Raw genomic sequence first — 16,214 nt, 5'->3', positions numbered from 1 at the left:
TAGTGTTTCAAGGAGGGAATGGCCAAAGGCTCTGAGAGGTGAACAAAGACATGAAGAGAGAACACCTTCTGGTTTAGGTAACGTGGAAGCAGCTTTAGTGGCACAACCAGGGCAGAAATCAGATTAAAGTGAAAACACAACAGGAGATAAGAAATAGTACTGTTCATGTATTAGATTAGCCATACGACCTTGCTGAAATCGGACAGTTTTTGTTGTACAGAAACAGCCATTTCAAATGATTCTTTTTTTAAAAAGGTTGGTGGAAGAAAATATGGAGCAGAGTAGAAGGAAAGATGAGGTCAAGTAGAGCCAGGAAGGTGGAAGGAGAGAGTTGTGGGTTTTGGGTGGAAAGGGAAAAACAAGTTCATACAGGGATAAAAGTGAAGCAATTATCAGCTGATAAAAAGGTGAAGAAAAGGAATGGAAGATTTGGTTATTGAAGAAAAAAATGTGAGATAAACTTTACCAAGAGTAGGTAAGTAAACTAACTTGGGAACTGCAGGGGGGATATTAGGCGCCACTTGAGAATTGTTGAGCATGAATGTGGCAGGGGTTTACAGCTCAAATGCCACAGGGGCAAGACAAGGAAACAAGTGAAGTAGGCTCAGTGGTGATGAAACTCAAGAATATATATCCAATCTAAATGAGATGACCACTGGATTGCTACCACCCAAACTATCAATCCCATGTATGTCGCCACATCCTTTTTCAAGAGGAGCCAGAAATCTTGATTTTTATGTGACATATCTTAATTCTTGAAACTATGTGTGGAAGAAAACAGAGGTTGCTTTTACCTCAGGTGGTACATTCGTTAGGAGAGTGATAGGGAAGACTGACTTGAGTTAGTTGAGATGGAGTGACTGTAATAATGGCTATGAAAAATTAAGCCAGATAAAGAAGAATATAGAAGCTAAAGGGAATTATTAGTTACAGTTAAGGAAGAGGAGTCAATGTACTAAAAGGAATTGATGAAGACTGGCTCCTGATTTCTCAAGTTCTTGAGAAAGTGAGCTCAAGGCTAAAGACTACAGTCACAGGATATATAAAAATCAAAATTCTGGAGCCTATGCAGTTTTTAGAAATTACAAATCCAAATGCATCAGGAGAGTAAGTCAAATAAACGTGAAACATCAGTGGAGTGATATTATTTAAATTCAAACAGATTAAGATTTTTGTTGCTTAGCTGACTTTTAGAAAATACGTCATAAAAATAATCCAATGAGAAAAGCATCAGACAAATTCCAGTATTGGGGCATGCTGTGAAATACCTGACCAGTACTCCTCAAACTGTCAAGCTTAGCAAAAACAAGGCAAGTCTGAGGAAGCGCCACAGCACAAGAAGACATGGTAATTACATATAATGTGGTATTCTGGATGGAATCTTAACAGAAAAAGAATATTAGGATGTCTGAATAAATGAAGGAAATCTGAATAAACAATGGATTTTAGTTATCAATAATGTAAAAAATTGGTCCACTAACAGTAACAAATATCCCATACTAACATAAAATGTTAATAGGGGAAACTGGATACCAGATATACAGAAATTGTTACTATTTTCTCAAAAATTTAAAAAAATATATCTAACACTACTCTAAAAACACGCTTCTAAAAATACAAATCGGAATGCCTGGGTGGCTCGGGTCATGATCCTAGGGCCCTGGGATCAAATCCCACATCGGACTCCTTGCTCAGCAGGTAGCCTGCTTCTCCTGCCTGCCGCTCCCTCGTTTGTGCTGTTTCTGACAAATAAATAGATAAAATCTTTAAAAGAAATACATATCAAAAAAGTGAATAAAACAAGGGCTACCTATATTTCCCAATACTCAGCTTACTAACGGTCAAGATAGTGAAAACCTCTCTTATAGTTCCTTCTCTAGTGGACGTGAAATAGATTCCTAAATTCGATTTTTATCCTCTTTTATTTCTTGACTGCTTCCACTACGTATGCACACACACCTAAACAACATATGGTACTGTTTCACAAGTATTAAAATTCTATGTATAGTGGCTCAGTGGGTTAAAGCCTCTGCCTTCCGCTCAGGTCATGATCCCAGCGTCCTGGGATCGAGCCCCGCATCGGGCTCTCTGCAGAGCCCGCTTCCTGCCTCCCTGCCTGCTTGTGATCTCTCTGTCAAATAAATAAAATCTTTAAAAAATTTTTAAAAAACCCACAGCATTAAAAAAAATAAAAATAAAATTCTATGTATATAGATTGTCATACTATGTACGTTCTACGCCTTCCTCTTTTTGTCTCAAATTTCTGGGTCTAGTACTGATTTACTGACATATCCCTTCATAAGAACATCTCATTACAGTATTCTCTTGGGCGGATAGTGCTAATTTTCTGCTTTTACTGACAGTGGTGTTAGCATATCCTGATTTCCCTGTCAAAGTTTCTACCAGATATACACTTAGAAGCAAAATACTAGGGTACAGTATTTAAAAATCTGCAGTTTTACTTTGTTTGCCAAACTGCTTTCAAAGCGATATAACATTTACGCACACACTAGCAAGAGCGTGGTATATCTTGGCTCACCGGGAAAAAAAGCTTTTGAAAGACACAGAAACTGGATAATATGCTTGCCTAATTACAATTTCTCTTTTGTGCCCACGTAATCATTTCTGCAAACAAACAGAGCAGTTAGAAGCCCCGCAAAATGATTAGATGCCGTCACACCAACCTCTCCCTGGTGCCCAGAGACACCGACACAAGCGCGCTTCCGGCGAAGGCTCGACGCAAAGGCGAACGTCAGCACGCTTGGGTCGTGGACGTCCTCATGGACGCCCTTCAAGGCCCCTTTCCGGGCTGTCCGGAAAGACCCAAGTGTCAGCTTGAGTTGGCTTATAGCCTTTTTTTCACAAGAAAGAAAAATATTCTGCCAGCCTCCTATTGTTCCCTGAGAAGATCCCCTTTCCCAGAAGAGTTGCTTTTACCCTGGCATTTCTTTCAGGCAGTGCTCCGGGCAGCCCGGAGGCCCTCGTAAGGCGCGAGCTGCGGCCCCTCCTCCTTCCTTTCGGCCGGAACCGCCATCTTCCAGGTAGGATCAGCGCGTGGCTCCTGGTGCCGCGTGTCCCACAGACTCGAGTACTGATCCTGAGGCCGCTGCGGTCGTGCATTCAGGTCCTAGAAAGACGGTCTAGTCTGTCCGGGGCCCACTGACCTGGGTGGTGGAGCTATGTTCGTCCAGAACAGGAGTGGCATGCGCCGGGCGTCGGCCGGGGGCTGAGGACCGGACGCCAAGGCCGTGGCCCTAAGAAGGGAGAGACCCGAGAAAAGCGAAGCCGAGTCACTGGGGTGAGGCAGTGCGGGTCAGTCTGAGAAAGAATTTGTTTTTCCTGTGTCCCCATGGCTTGAGCCTCAGTGTTCTAGGTCTTCGGACAGGCTTTGTGCAGCCGCATGGCCCAGTGCTTTTCGAACTCTTTAGTATGGTGTTTTTGCTAGTCTTGTAAAGTCTAAACTTGTGATGCTGTTGGATAGGGGCTTATGGGGTGATAGGAATGATTTTACGGGTGTAAAGACATGGACTTTAACCTCCGATGAGGCCTGGGGTTTGAAAACCTGGGCTCGTGGTCCCAGAACAGAGAGGATGCCTTTCATGATAAGAGCTGTAGACCACTTGGCTTCAGTGTGTGAAATTAATCCCGTTTAAAGTGGGGGTCCCAGATCGCATTTGGAGAAACGGAAAGTGCTTTCAGGCGCTTCCATGTTGCCACGAATACGGTTTTGTTAACGCTGGGGTGGCATGTGAATAGCTAGGATTTCATTTGGAATCTTAGGGAGAAAGCCCTTGAATTACCCCTTAATCATCCTTTTCTTTCCTTTTTTTTTTTTTTTTCTTCACCCCTCCCCCCGCTTCTGTAAGTGGTAGCTACCAGAGTTGAGCAGACTGCCGGTTGCATTTTGCAGTGGGTCCTGTTACAGAATCTACAGCATTGCTGTGTCCTGCGTTAATTATTACTAGTGATTTGAGCCTGCAGAGTATCTCTCCTTGTTTATGAACTTGACACTTTGGTACGAGTTGACACAAATGTAGAGAATGTGCGGATCAAAGTAGAATATCTGGCACTTGATAGATGCTTAGTTATCTTTTTAAAAAAGTAATAGAAGCGTTTGTTGCATCAATGATTTGGCTTTCGTGAGTTAGGTGAAACATTGTGTTTCCACACCTCTCAAGCTAATGACTAAGGTACTTTGGAGTCTCTCTTTAAGAAATGTTGATAAAAGGGTACCTTGGTAACTCAGGGCTTCTCCTCCCTCTGCTGTTCCCCCTTCTTGTGTGCTCTCTCATTCTCCCTCAAATAAATCTTTAAAAAAAGAACTGTTAATAAGAAACTGAATTATGTTACAATCCAGTCCGGTTAAGCCTGATTTACATACCACAAACCTGTGGTAGAAGTAATTTTCAGTAATGGTAGTTCTGCCCTTGAATGACCTAGAGCAATAAAACCTGTTGTTTCAGACTTTTGAGAAATAGTGAAAGATTCCATGTGAAATGCCTGTATGTGAATTCTTAGATAATGATAATGAACTTACTGTGGTTAAGCAAATAGGCTAGAACTTCGTGAATGCCCATTTTGCAGATGAGGATCGGTGTTTAAATATAAATTTCCCAGGGGAGCAAGTGGCAGAATCTCAGTCAGAATTAGGTCAGAAGTTATAAAGCCTGTGTTTTTCCCCTTCAACTCTACATATGTTTATTAGTGAGTGATGGGGTAAGTAGTCAGTAATAAATAGGAAGTGATTTGGATTCGTGACAGTTAACAGATGGTTGTGTAAGATACACTGTCACCAAAAAAGAAGAAAAAGTCAGTAAGAGAAGGGGTTTAATGGTTGGGCCTCTGCCTTCGGCTTGGGTCATGATCTCAGGGTCTTGGGATCGAGCCCCGCGGCGGGCTCTCTGCTCAGCGGGGAGCCTGCTTCCCCCTCTCTCTCTCTGCCTGCCTCTCTGACTACTTGTGATCTCTGTAAAATAAATAAAGAAAACCTTAAAAAAAATGCAGGGCTGAGGGGTGCCTGGGTGGCTCAGTGGGTTAAAGCCTCTACCTTTGGCTCAGATCGTGATCCCAGGGTCCTGGGATGGAGCCCCGCACCAGGCTCTCTGTTCATTGGGGAGCCTGCTTCCCCCCTCTCTCTGCCCGCCTCTCTGCCTACTATCAAATAAATAATAAATAAAATCTTAAAAAAAAAAAAGACAAATGTCAGTTTTGCGTTTGCATTTGACTGTTTTATACTTTGTTTTCAGTAATTTGCCAAAATGACCAACACAAAGGGAAAGAGGAGAGGTACCCGGTACATGTTCTCTAGGCCTTTTAGAAAACATGGTAAGTAAATTTACCTTCCTGTGAGAGCAAACATGGCATACATTGGTACAATGCATTCTTAACTAGATGGCAGTAATTAACCAGCACCTAACATGTTTTTGTAATAAATAAAAAGCATAAATTTCATATAGTAGTTTCTTACAAACAAGATTTAAAAATAAAACTTCAAAGATAAAATATGTTGAAAGCTAGTAAGCTTACTTTTTTTTTTAAGGTAGACTTCAATCTTTATACTGACGATACTGATTTTTTTCGGTGCAGGAGTTGTTCCTTTGGCCACATATATGCGAATCTACAAGAAAGGTGATATTGTGGACATCAAGGTAAATTCTAAAATTAGGTGAATAACCTACAGAATAATATTAGAAGGTAGAAAAGTTTAATCTAATATTGGAATTCAAATGTATGTTGCATCTGTTGGCTTTTTATTCTCCTGAATAGGGAAAAATCTTTGGTCTGAATAAGAGCTCTTAAGTGTAGAATGGCTCATTTAATTCAGAAACCAGTCTCTGAAGTGCTATTCCAGAATCTAAGAATTTTCTCCTAACTTGTTTGTTATTGGGTTGTGAAAAAGGAGTTTGTTGATAAAAGAAAGGGATAATACTTTGGTGCAAAATGTAATTGTTGATGGAGACAGAGATGGAGATTGTTATTTTTTAAAATAAACAGTAAAAGTTCTTTTGTGACTTTTTTAAATGTATCCTGGTACTCTGGAGCTTAATGATGATTGTCTTTTTGATTGCTTGAAGCAGTGTGAAAAACACATTTCACCGGCTCTGAAAGCTCTTGAGTTGCCATTTGGAAGAAAAAAATTTTAGAGTATCTTAGTTACTTTAATAAGAGTCAGGATGTAAAAGGAAGGGGAAATGCTGGCATAACTTTAATCTCCTTTCTTAACAGGGAATGGGCACTGTTCAAAAGGGAATGCCCCACAAATGTTACCATGGCAAAACTGGAAGAGTCTACAATGTTACTCAGCATGCTGTTGGTATTGTTGTAAACAAACAAGTTAAGTAAGTAATGTCAGAGTTCTTTTTAGCAGATTAGTATTCCCTCATACCCCCTTTTCACTTTGCCAATTGGACTTATGTCTTTATTGGTCATTCAAGCGGGGCAAAGGAAACATCCTTTTAAAACTCAAGCAAACTGGGTGTTTGCCTTGTATCCTGTCAGAGGAAACACATTGATCTAGACTCTTAATGGAAAGTTTTATTAGGGTTTAGTGTTAAGCAGTTCTAGTTTTCAAAATATAAAAAGAAGTGTAAGTAGTAAATTCAGTTACTGATTTGGTTTTGGCTTATGGTATTTCAAGGTCTGTCACCTCATCAAAAGGAGGCTTGAGGGGCGCCTGGGTGGCTCAGTGGGTTAAAGCCTCTGCCTTTGGCTCAGGTCATGATCCCAGAGTCCTGGGATCATGAGCCTTGCATCGGCCTCTCTGCTCAGAAGGGAGCCTGCCCCTGCCCTGGCCTACTTTGTGATCTGTCAAATACATAAATAAAATCTTTTTTAAAAAAGAGGAGGCTTGAAAGTGGAGGTGTTTGGTGATGTGTGGGTGGCACAGTCCATTAAGTATCTAACTCTTGGTTTTGGCTTGGCTTGTGGGATGGAGCCCCGAGTCAGTCTCCACAATCAGCATGGAGTCTGCTTAAGACTCCCCCTGCCCCCAATAAACCTTTTATTTTTAGAGAGAACGTGAGCAGCGTGGGGAGGGGCAGAGGGAGAAAAGAGAAAGAATCTCTAGCAGACACCCTGCTGAGTGTACTAGATCCCGAAAATGGCTCAGTCCCATGACGCTGGGATGGTAACCTGAGAGTGGGATGCTCAACGGCTGAGCCACCCAGGCACCCCAGCGAATAAATGTTTAAAAAGGAAAAAAAAAGGGGGCACCTGGGTGGCTCAGTGGGTTAAAGCCTCTGCCTTTGGCTCAGGTCATGATCCCAGGGTCCTGGGATCGAGCCCCACATCAGGCTCTCTCTGCTCAGCTGGGAGCCTGCTTCCCTCTCTCTCTGCCTGCCTCTCTGTCTGCTTGTGATCTCCGTCTGTCAAATAAAAAAATAATAATAATTTTTAAAAAAAGGAAAAAAAGTGGAGGTGTTTGCTTCAAGGTTTCTTCTAGCACAATTAATGATTATAAATTAGCCATCACCTTGCTGTGTAATCCTATTTGTAGGTAAAAGGTTTATGGTTTATTTAATAAATGAAATTGTTAAATAAAATCGGACTTTGTTAAATTTTTGCTGAAGCATTTATAGTAATGTTGATTCTCCCCAGGGGCAAGATTCTTGCCAAGAGAATTAATGTCCGCATTGAGCATATTAAACATTCAAAGAGCCGAGATAGCTTCCTGAAGCGGGTAAAGGAAAATGATCAGAAAAAGAAGGAAGCCAAAGAGAAAGGTACTTGGGTTCAGCTGAAGCGTCAGGTAAGTGCTTGACAAGATGGTTTTTGCTATTAATCTTCGGAAATTTAAAACTTGCTCAGTAGTTTTCATACGAAAGCGAATGAATTGAGTATTTTATTTCTTTGTTTCTGAGAACAGTTCAAAACTGAACACGTCCCTGATATAATTGTTCCCTTGGTTTTTTCTTTTTGTTTTTTTTATTTTCAATAGCCTGCTCCACCCAGAGAAGCACATTTCGTGAGAACCAATGGAAAAGAGCCCGAACTGCTGGAACCCATTCCCTATGAATTCATGGCATGATAAATAAAAAGAAAATAAAAGACCTCAAGACTGTAAAATTGTTTCTCTTAATTGAGTAGAAGTGTAGTATCTTTTCCCGAAAAAGTATTTAAAGCAAACTTTGTGTCCTAATTCTTTGGGTGATGTCTTTATTCAAACTTAGTGGCTTTTTTCTTGCTGAAAGATTGGAGATGGTTTATCATAGAAAAGAATATACTCCGTTGGTTAGAAAACTGCCAGATATTACTTTAAAAATATTTGTGGTTGGAAAATAGTCTCTCCAAATCCCAAAGAGAAAAGAATTTTTAAAATACGTTATCTGTTGCATTGCATTTAAGCTTAGGGAAAGTTGAGTCTTAGAATTGTATCCTGCCTTAAATAGCTGTGTTGTGAGGTTAAAAAACTTGCCTTTGAAGAGTACTATTTAAAAATAGATGATTTAAAGCACTCTGTTTGGTTCCTACTAAATTGTTTTCCCTATCATTTCCTGTTACGGTTTTCCTGTATGTTGCTCTGGCTCTTGGGGAAAATTTTGGTTCTTGGAATTGCTTGCTTTCCCCAGTTCCTTTGTACTTGTATCTTTCCCTGAAATACCTGTACTTTAAAAAGTTGGTGAATTCCTGATAGTCCTTTGTTCACCTTGAGTGTCATAGGTGAACCTTCCCTGATAAAAGTAATTTATGGAGAGGAATGAATGGAAGTGCTTGGAATCAGAGAAGAGAAATTATGGTTTGGAATGGTAGAATAAATCCCTTATGCCTGTTCCCACTACAGGTGTGTTCACAATTTTTAAAAACTTGATCTTCACATTAGATCTGGGGTTAAAAAACTCTTAGTATGTCCTCCTGGGTCCTGGCACATAATAAGTATTTCTTTTATTTATTTTTTTAAAGGTTTTATTTATCTGACAGAGATCACAAGTAGGCAGGGAGGCAGGCAGAGAGGGGCAAACAGGCTCCCCACCAAGCAGAGAGCCCAACACAGGACTTGATCCCAGGACCCTGAGATCATGATGCAAGCTGAAGGCAGAGGCTTAACCCACTGAGCCACCCAGGCACCCCATAAGTATTTCATAATTTTTTTAAAAAAAAATTTATTTGACAGAGATCACAAGTAGACAGAGAGGAGGAAGCAGGCTCCCTGCTGAACATAGAGCATAGATCCCAAGACCCTGAGATCATGACCTGAGCCGAAGGCAGAGGCTTAACCCTCTGAGCCACCCAGGTGCCCCTTCATAAATGTGTTTTGAATTGAGGAAAGCACTGCCTATTTTCTTTTTTAACATTTTTTTTGTTTTAGGTTGTTTTTTTTTTTAAGATTTTATTTATTTATTTGACAGAGATCACAAGTAGGCAGAGAGCGAGAGGAGGAAGCAGGCTCCCTGCCGAGCACAGAGCCCCATGTGGGACTCTATCCCAGGACCCTGAGATCATGACCCGAGCCGAAGGCAGTGGCTTAACCCACTGAGCCACCCAGGTGCCCCTTGTTTTAGATTTTTAAAATTAATTTGAGAGAGGTAGCACAAGCTGGGAGGAGAAGGAGAAGCTAGCTCACTGCCAGCAGGGAACCTGATGGCCTCAGTCTCAAGACCCTGGGATCATGACCTGAGCCAAAGGCAAATGCTTAACCAGTTGAGCCACCCAGGTGTGGCAGACATTTTCTAATTTCTGTATGTATGTTTAATCTTGTTTTCCTATGGACTTCACCAAACTAGAGTGATTTGGATTTTAAAGGTCTCATAACAATTTTGTTCATGTGTAATTGAGATTAAGTCTCCTACATGATGTGGAAAGATCAGGAAACCTCAAGCTTTGTTCAGTTTTCAGCAGTTTGTATTAACCTTCCTGTTGCCCCATGTAAAATGAGGGTATTATCTATATGTGTATAGGTATTGTACCAAATGATTCCCAGAGGTCCTTTATGCACATAGGACCTATGACTCCATTCCTATGACACCAGATGACAATTGTGACAAAAGACATGGCAGAGGATCGGGTCCCTCAATTCAGGAGGGCTGGTGAAGGTGAATATTGAGAAAAAAGGGCTGTAAATATAACTAGTTTAGGGGAGTTCTTAGGGCAGGTCACCATAAAGGGAACTCTTCCAACTGATACATGATGTGGCAATTTTCTAATGCACTGTGAATGGCAATAGTGGTACCGTGAATGTACATAAAGTTTATTTTTAGTATTGGAGTGCAGTCGGACTTGGTTTTGGCTTAGGTCTCAGCGTCATGAGGTCAGGCTTTGCTGTAGGCTCCAGTGGTTGTCAACATTTTTTGGGAGCTTGTTAAAAATGTGGGCCTACTAAACAAATTCTGGAGATGAGCCCCACACTTCAGAACCTCTCTGGGTGACTGATGCTTGCTCAAGTTTGAGAACCACTGATCTATGTATTTAGTCATCTCTAATATACTTGAGATTCAAATTTCAGAACTTAAGTTCTCTGAACCTCTATTTCCAGTTCCCTCTTGGGCAGCTCCATCTGGATATCCTGGAAATAGACAGATTAGTTTGAAGAGGTTTTATTATTGGAGAAACAAATTGCATCAAACTCCCTAGCTTTCAGTAATGTGTGTGTGCTGATAAATTATGTGCCTGCCTTGAAGTGTAGGTCCTTTTAAATAATGAGAAATTGTTACAGATTGTAGAATTATAAAAGAATCTTACTGTACAATTCCCTTTTCTACACTTGGGGAGGAGGATGAAAAATGTTCTAAATGTTAAACTTTCTGCCCTATTAAATTAGAGCCATGATGGTAAACGAAGGTGCATGGCTCCTTGAACTTTCGATTTTATCTTTTCTGATCTAGCCAGGTACATTTTGAGAACTTCTGTTTTTGTTCAGTTGAGCCTGATCCCAAGGGCTGAATAAAATTACACTCAATGTTGTGGCAGAAAAAACCCCAGTTTCATATCTACTGTATTCTCCCTAGAGTCAACCTTTTCTCTCTACTATGATAGAGGAAAAAAGTAGAAAAAAACAATTTTGCTAAAACTTAGAAATAAAAGTTGATAACAAAGTAGGTTTATCTTTTTGAGCACAAGAGAAAACAATTAAATTTGGAATACACGTGTTTATCCCACCCAAGGAAAACAATTGGTATTGTTCATACAAAAGCTTTCCCAGAATCTGTGAGACAAGTTACTCGGTTATGAGTAATAGCAATGAGGCAGCATCTGCAGCTTGTATTGCTGAAACAGAAAGTTTACAGAGTAGTGAATAAGCCCAGGGTTTCTGTATTGTGGTTCTTTTCAAACTGCAAATGTGTGTGGTGAGGATTAACTGACAGGCTAGCTCATAAAGATCCAAGTGGAAAAAGCATAGAGAAAATGCTTTGACACCTACTTCCCTTGCAAGATTGGGATTTATGGAAATCATTTGATTGGGAAAAGAATGCATTGAGGTACTCTATTCTAAATGAAGTGATGGCCTAGCTCAAATTGAGGATGTGATTGAACTTCTTGCTCCTGAGTGAGGAGGTTCAAAATAATTGCTTATGGAAAATGAATAAGTAAACAGTTCTAAGATCTTGAGAGTGAGATGATACTCTGTTCGTTAAATGCTTGTAACACTGACCCTATTACAGTCAGGGTTACCCTCCTTAAGAGTTTAGTGGCTTTACATAATCTCTAGATAAATCCTTGGGCATATAATGCATTGCCATCCACAGTCTGGTCCCCAACTTTTTGGACCATCCACCCCATCCTTCTAATGTTTGATACTACTCAGAGCTCCCCAGACTTGTATCATACTTCTACTTGCAGGATTTTGCTCATGCTGTTCCTTCAACTTGACATGCCATCTCCCACCTTCTGTTTCCACCTACCAAATATTACTCATGCTCAGAGACCAGGCCATTTCTTCCTATAGCTTTCCCTGATTACCACCACCTCCCTCCCCCATTCAGATTTAATTCTCCCTATGGCAGTCTATTGGGAGTTGGCACCCCGACCTGCTTTGTCATTCCTTTTACATGACCAGAGTGTTTTCATCCTGCTTTTTGCATCGATGGAAGATGCCAAGATGAGAAATCAGAGGGGTTGGAGTGTCTCCTACTGAATGGCTCAATGACTTTGGGTAAGTAACTAACCTTGTCTGAACCTCAATTTAGGAGATAGTTAACCCACTTTACAGGTTTAGATTAAAAAAGAAATGGAATTTTTTGACAAATTTATGAAGAATAATTAATTTCGGGGCACCTGGGTGGCTCAGGGGGTTGAGCCTCTGCCTTCAGCTCGGGTTGTGATCTCAGGGTCCTGGGATTGAGCCCCGTATTGGGCTCTATTCTCAGCGGGGAGCCTGCTTCCCCCCTCTCTGCCTGCTTCTCTGCGTACTCATGATCTCTCTGTCAAATAAATAAAATCTTAAAAAAAAAAAAAAGAATAATTAATTTCACTATGGAGATGTCTGTGAAGGCAGGCAGGAATGTCTTATACCTTGTCATTCCCTCAGTAGATGATTGGTAATAGAAAATTAGCTGTTCTTTGTATTCTGTACCAGCACTTAGAGGAGACTTGCAGCGAGTAGATTTTCAGTAATTTTGACTGTTGAAATAAACTAGGGAGCTAGTAGGAAAGCACAGTTTTTATTCTGGTGAAATTACCTAAAGGTAGTCTGTGAGTCTCCAGTAAGTTCATTGTTCAAGGATTTAGGATACATACAAAGAGTTGGTATTAGGAGGGGATGGATGGTGGAGAGGGGTTCTTGAACTGGAGGAGGACCCTTGGCAGCTTTGCCTCAGGACTAGCAATCAAGCTTATTTAGCTGATAAAGGGTTAATAACTTCCCAAGGCTGTTATTTGCAAATTACAGAATTCTGCCCTTCGTACTCATTCTGAACACCCATAGGATTTGTGTATCCATATCTGTGCCTACGCATTTCCATTATCATTTTAAAAACCACTTCAGTATGCCTGTGTTACATTGGTTGCAGTACACTTTTACATAACTCTGGACACAAAGAAATCCAAGATGAAATAGAACTCAAGCAGCAACAATTTAGGCAATGCTATTTATAATGTTCAGTAACTGTTCAGTAAGATAACTGTCTGTATTAAAAGGTCATGGATTATCTTGTCTATTTGCAAATGCAAAGAGCTTTCCAAGGAGAATGAAATAACATTTTGAGCTCTGAGCAAAGGTGCGAATGTGAATGCAAAATGGAACGTAATTATCAGTGGACAGAGAACAGTCGTAGGAATCTTACTTATTGGGCGACCTTAAACTAAAATGATCTTACTCCTGACAGGGAATATAGGATATGGAATGAGGTGTAGCAGTAAGTCCAAGATTCAGCCAAGAAAGTGCTCTCTTTTCCCTTGACAGTTCTGCATTTTAATCCCAGGAGAGTGAAAGGTGTTTGTGGCAGAGTTGGGTGATTCTTGCTCAACAGTGACCCGTTCTTCTATTTCTTGATTTTTAATGGGGGAGCAAGTTGTCTGCTAGCTCCTGGGGAGGAGTTAGGGTTGTTCTAAGGTAGTGACAATCCCAGTCTTTTTTGCTAGTACTTGGATAAACTCTCAGCTTCTCAGTACTGGAGACTGAGAGGTAAGAGAAAGTCTGCTGGGTTCTGAAAATTATTTTATTTCATAATGGAGATGAATAGAGTCCCACTCTCCCTTGCTTTGGTGAGGACTTGGGTGTTTGGTGAAACAGGGGCCATTTTGTGTTCAAAGAAAGCCAAGAGCATCTGGGACCCAACAATTTGGACCCCTATCACTGAAGAGCTGAAGGATCCCTGGAGCCTAATAGTTTCATGGTTGTTCTATAAATAGTAACTGTCTTTATGGTTCTCTCTCCCCTGTCAAGGAATGAGGTGCCCTGCTTTAAGTCTTTCCAGTTAAACTGAAGTTGAACAGAAGGGGATTGCCTTGTAAGCTGCCAAAAGTCAGTGCAACTGAAATACAGCAGTTCATCTCAGGACATTTCCTGGAACACTTTCTCTCGAGAGTAGGTTGCTCTCAAAACCAAGCTATTGGGGTAATGGTTACACACATGACTCCTGTCTTTTCCAGTTCACACAGTGAAGACATCATTTATTCATTTATTCATTCAGAAAGTTGATCAATGAACAAAGGACCTTCTAAGTCCAGGGTGTCACTATGTGCTGGTGCTAAAGACACAAGCTAGAGTCTCTGCCCCTGCGCCCCTCCCCATCCGCTGAGACACTCACGAAACAAATTTTACAGAAAGTGACAGTTGAGATCAGTGCTGCTAAGAGTGTCCTAAGAGGGAGCAACTGGGAGATAGGGGCAGGGATGGCTGATCGAAGAAAGCTTCCAAGAGAGGAGCACGTAAACAAGTCCTCATCTAGTCCTAGTCTACAGCGGGAGTCCTGAAGAATTCACCTGAGAGGTGAAGAAAGCAGTGGGGCTGGAAAGGGGGAGATGCCAAGGGGTGTAGGCAATAGAAATGGTGGAACTTGAAGTGAGAGTGGTTGGAGTCAAGGATGGCTCCTAGGTTGCTGGTTTGGAATTCTGAGTAGATGGAGGGAAACATGCATTTGTGTAGCTGGTTGCTGAAAGTGGATTCCATTCTCTATCCCTGTCTGCATCCCACCCAGCCCTTTCTTTTTTCTTTAAAATATTTATTTCAGAGAGATAGGTAGTGCATGAGCCCGGAGGAGGGGAGGGGAGGACAGAGGGAGAGGAAGCAGACTCCCCACTGAGGGGTGAGTCCAAGGCAGGGCTCCATCTCCCAACCCAGAGATTATGACCTGAGCCCCTGAGTGGAGACCAAGAGCTCGATGATGAACCGACTGAGCCACAGTGCCCTCCGCGGAGGAGTGGAGTGGATCCCTTCCCCTCTCCTTGAATTTGGGCTGGAATTGTGACTGCAGCAGAGGTTATAGTTTCCACCCTGGAGTAGGGCTCAAGGGGCCTTTTCACTCTGAAACCTGCTCAGCCACGGGGAGAGCAAACCTTAGCCAGCCAGTGTGTGTGTGGGTGGGTGGGCGGACTCAAACTTATGAATCTGCCACTGCCCCTCCCCCATCACTGCTGACAGCTGGCCAGCTACCATCCCCGGCTCCCAGCTCTTTGCAGATACATGAAAGGGCCCAGCCGAGGTCAACTGAGTCTGGCCTAGATGAGGATAATGTACCCACTGACCTACACAGGTGAGCAACTAAGGGGGATTGCTGTTTTAAGCCATTAAGTTTCCAGCAGTTTGCAGCAAAAGCTAACTAATACAACCAAGACAGAGAAAGCGATAAGGATGGGGCCCTCCATTAGGCAATTCATCATATGAGGCTGGTATACTGGAGGCCAGAAGCATGAAGTTCTAACCTGTAAGGATCAAATCCCAAGCCTTCTGCCTTACTATGGTGGGCTCCCCAAACCCAAGACCAGGCCATTTGTCTCTTTTGTGTCCCCTTCTTCCAACTCCCCATCCTTATCCTAAACTTCATTTTACACTTGGAAGTAAATGCTTGGGGGCATCTGGGTGGCTCAGTTGGTTAAGAGTCTGCCTTCGTGATCATGATCCCAGTGAGGTCCTGGGATGCGGCCCCTTATCAGGCTACCTGTTCAGTGGGAAGCCTGCTTCTCCCTCTCCCTCTCCCCTGCTTGTGTTGTCTCTGTTTCCGTGTCTCTCTGTCAAATAAATAAATAAATAAAATCTTTTTTTTAAAAAGTACGTGAATAATAAAAGCAAATGCATGACTCAAGTGCATAGGAGAGTATTAATGACAGAGAATTAGTCCTAAGAGCCAAAGCTCCCAGAGGATGGAATGTGTATTGAGTGTTCACCAATGAGCGGATTAAACCAAGGCCAGCAGGGAGGGTCTGAGGTTGGAGCCTGAGCAGCAATTACTGACCCAAGGCTTCACAAACCTGGAGCAGTCACAGTGACTGCAATTCCCTTACTCGGCTCCTAATTCAGGGCTTTACCCTTCTCCTTTTTCCTTAGTAATCTCACCCCTCAGCATCTTATGAAAATAAAAAGGGCAACAGACCCAACAGGAATTTATCCCTCCCATTGTTGCAGAAACATCCGACTGATGACACTTTTTCCTCTTTCTTCCCTCCCGCAGCTCATAACTGAGCTCGGGTTTACCCACTGGTCTAGTGACACGGGCTAGCCTCTGCGGGGTGGAGGGCCCCCCGGGCGGCGCCGGCACAGCCTGACGAGAGGCCTCCCACGCGCTCGCGGGACTGTGGCGGTCCTTCTGGGGCCGGGGGCGGAGCGCGGCAGGCGGTGAGGGGGT

The 16,214-nt window shown here is 42.2% G+C and overlaps 2 protein-coding genes and 2 non-coding genes across 7 annotated transcripts in view; 3 read left to right on the top strand and 1 right to left on the bottom strand.

Annotated features, from left to right (window-relative positions):
- LOC116574510 (ral guanine nucleotide dissociation stimulator-like) overlaps positions 1–16,214 on the bottom strand; it is a 492,075-nt gene that overhangs the window by 408,966 nt on the left and 66,895 nt on the right. The window lies entirely within an intron of this gene.
- Positions 2,919–8,124, top strand: LOC116574526 (60S ribosomal protein L21). Of its 3 annotated transcripts, none has more exons than XM_032315322.1 (6): positions 2,919–3,041; positions 5,247–5,325; positions 5,587–5,648; positions 6,226–6,338; positions 7,597–7,747; positions 7,937–8,124. In XM_032315322.1, the coding sequence occupies exons 2-6, from the start codon at positions 5,259–5,261 to the stop codon at positions 8,024–8,026; spliced, it is 483 nt and encodes a 160-aa protein (XP_032171213.1). In that variant the 5' UTR covers positions 2,919–3,041; positions 5,247–5,258; the 3' UTR covers positions 8,027–8,124. The 3 variants fall into 3 exon arrangements, with proteins under 3 accessions (XP_032171213.1, XP_032171214.1, XP_032171215.1); XM_032315323.1 differs by lacking the exon at positions 2,919–3,041 and adding an exon at positions 3,053–3,298; XM_032315324.1 differs by lacking the exon at positions 2,919–3,041 and adding an exon at positions 3,053–3,312.
- On the top strand, positions 6,040–6,110 carry LOC116574650. The gene has a single exon (XR_004279420.1). It is a non-coding gene; the product is annotated as a small nucleolar RNA SNORD102 (small nucleolar RNA).
- LOC116574659 lies at positions 6,383–6,509 on the top strand. The gene has a single exon (XR_004279429.1). It is a non-coding gene; the product is annotated as a small nucleolar RNA SNORA27 (small nucleolar RNA).

The sequence above is a fragment of the Mustela erminea genome, chromosome 15 (genome assembly GCF_009829155.1).
Source record: "Mustela erminea isolate mMusErm1 chromosome 15, mMusErm1.Pri, whole genome shotgun sequence".
In the NCBI taxonomy this organism is placed as follows: Eukaryota; Metazoa; Chordata; class Mammalia; order Carnivora; family Mustelidae; genus Mustela; species Mustela erminea.
Note: the sequence above shows the minus strand (reverse complement) of the source record. Positions and strands in the feature narration are given on the sequence as shown.

Bases quoted from the DNA above. Each gene is read 5' to 3' on its own strand.
- LOC116574526 (XM_032315322.1), top strand. From the start codon at position 5,259: ATGACCAACACAAAGGGAAAGAGGAGAGGTACCCGGTACATGTTCTCT. The intron at 5,326-5,586 runs GTAAGTAAATTT...TTTTCGGTGCAG, and splicing joins TAGGCCTTTTAGAAAACATG to GAGTTGTTCCTTTGGCCACA. The intron at 6,339-7,596 runs GTAAGTAATGTC...GATTCTCCCCAG, and splicing joins GTTGTAAACAAACAAGTTAA to GGGCAAGATTCTTGCCAAGA.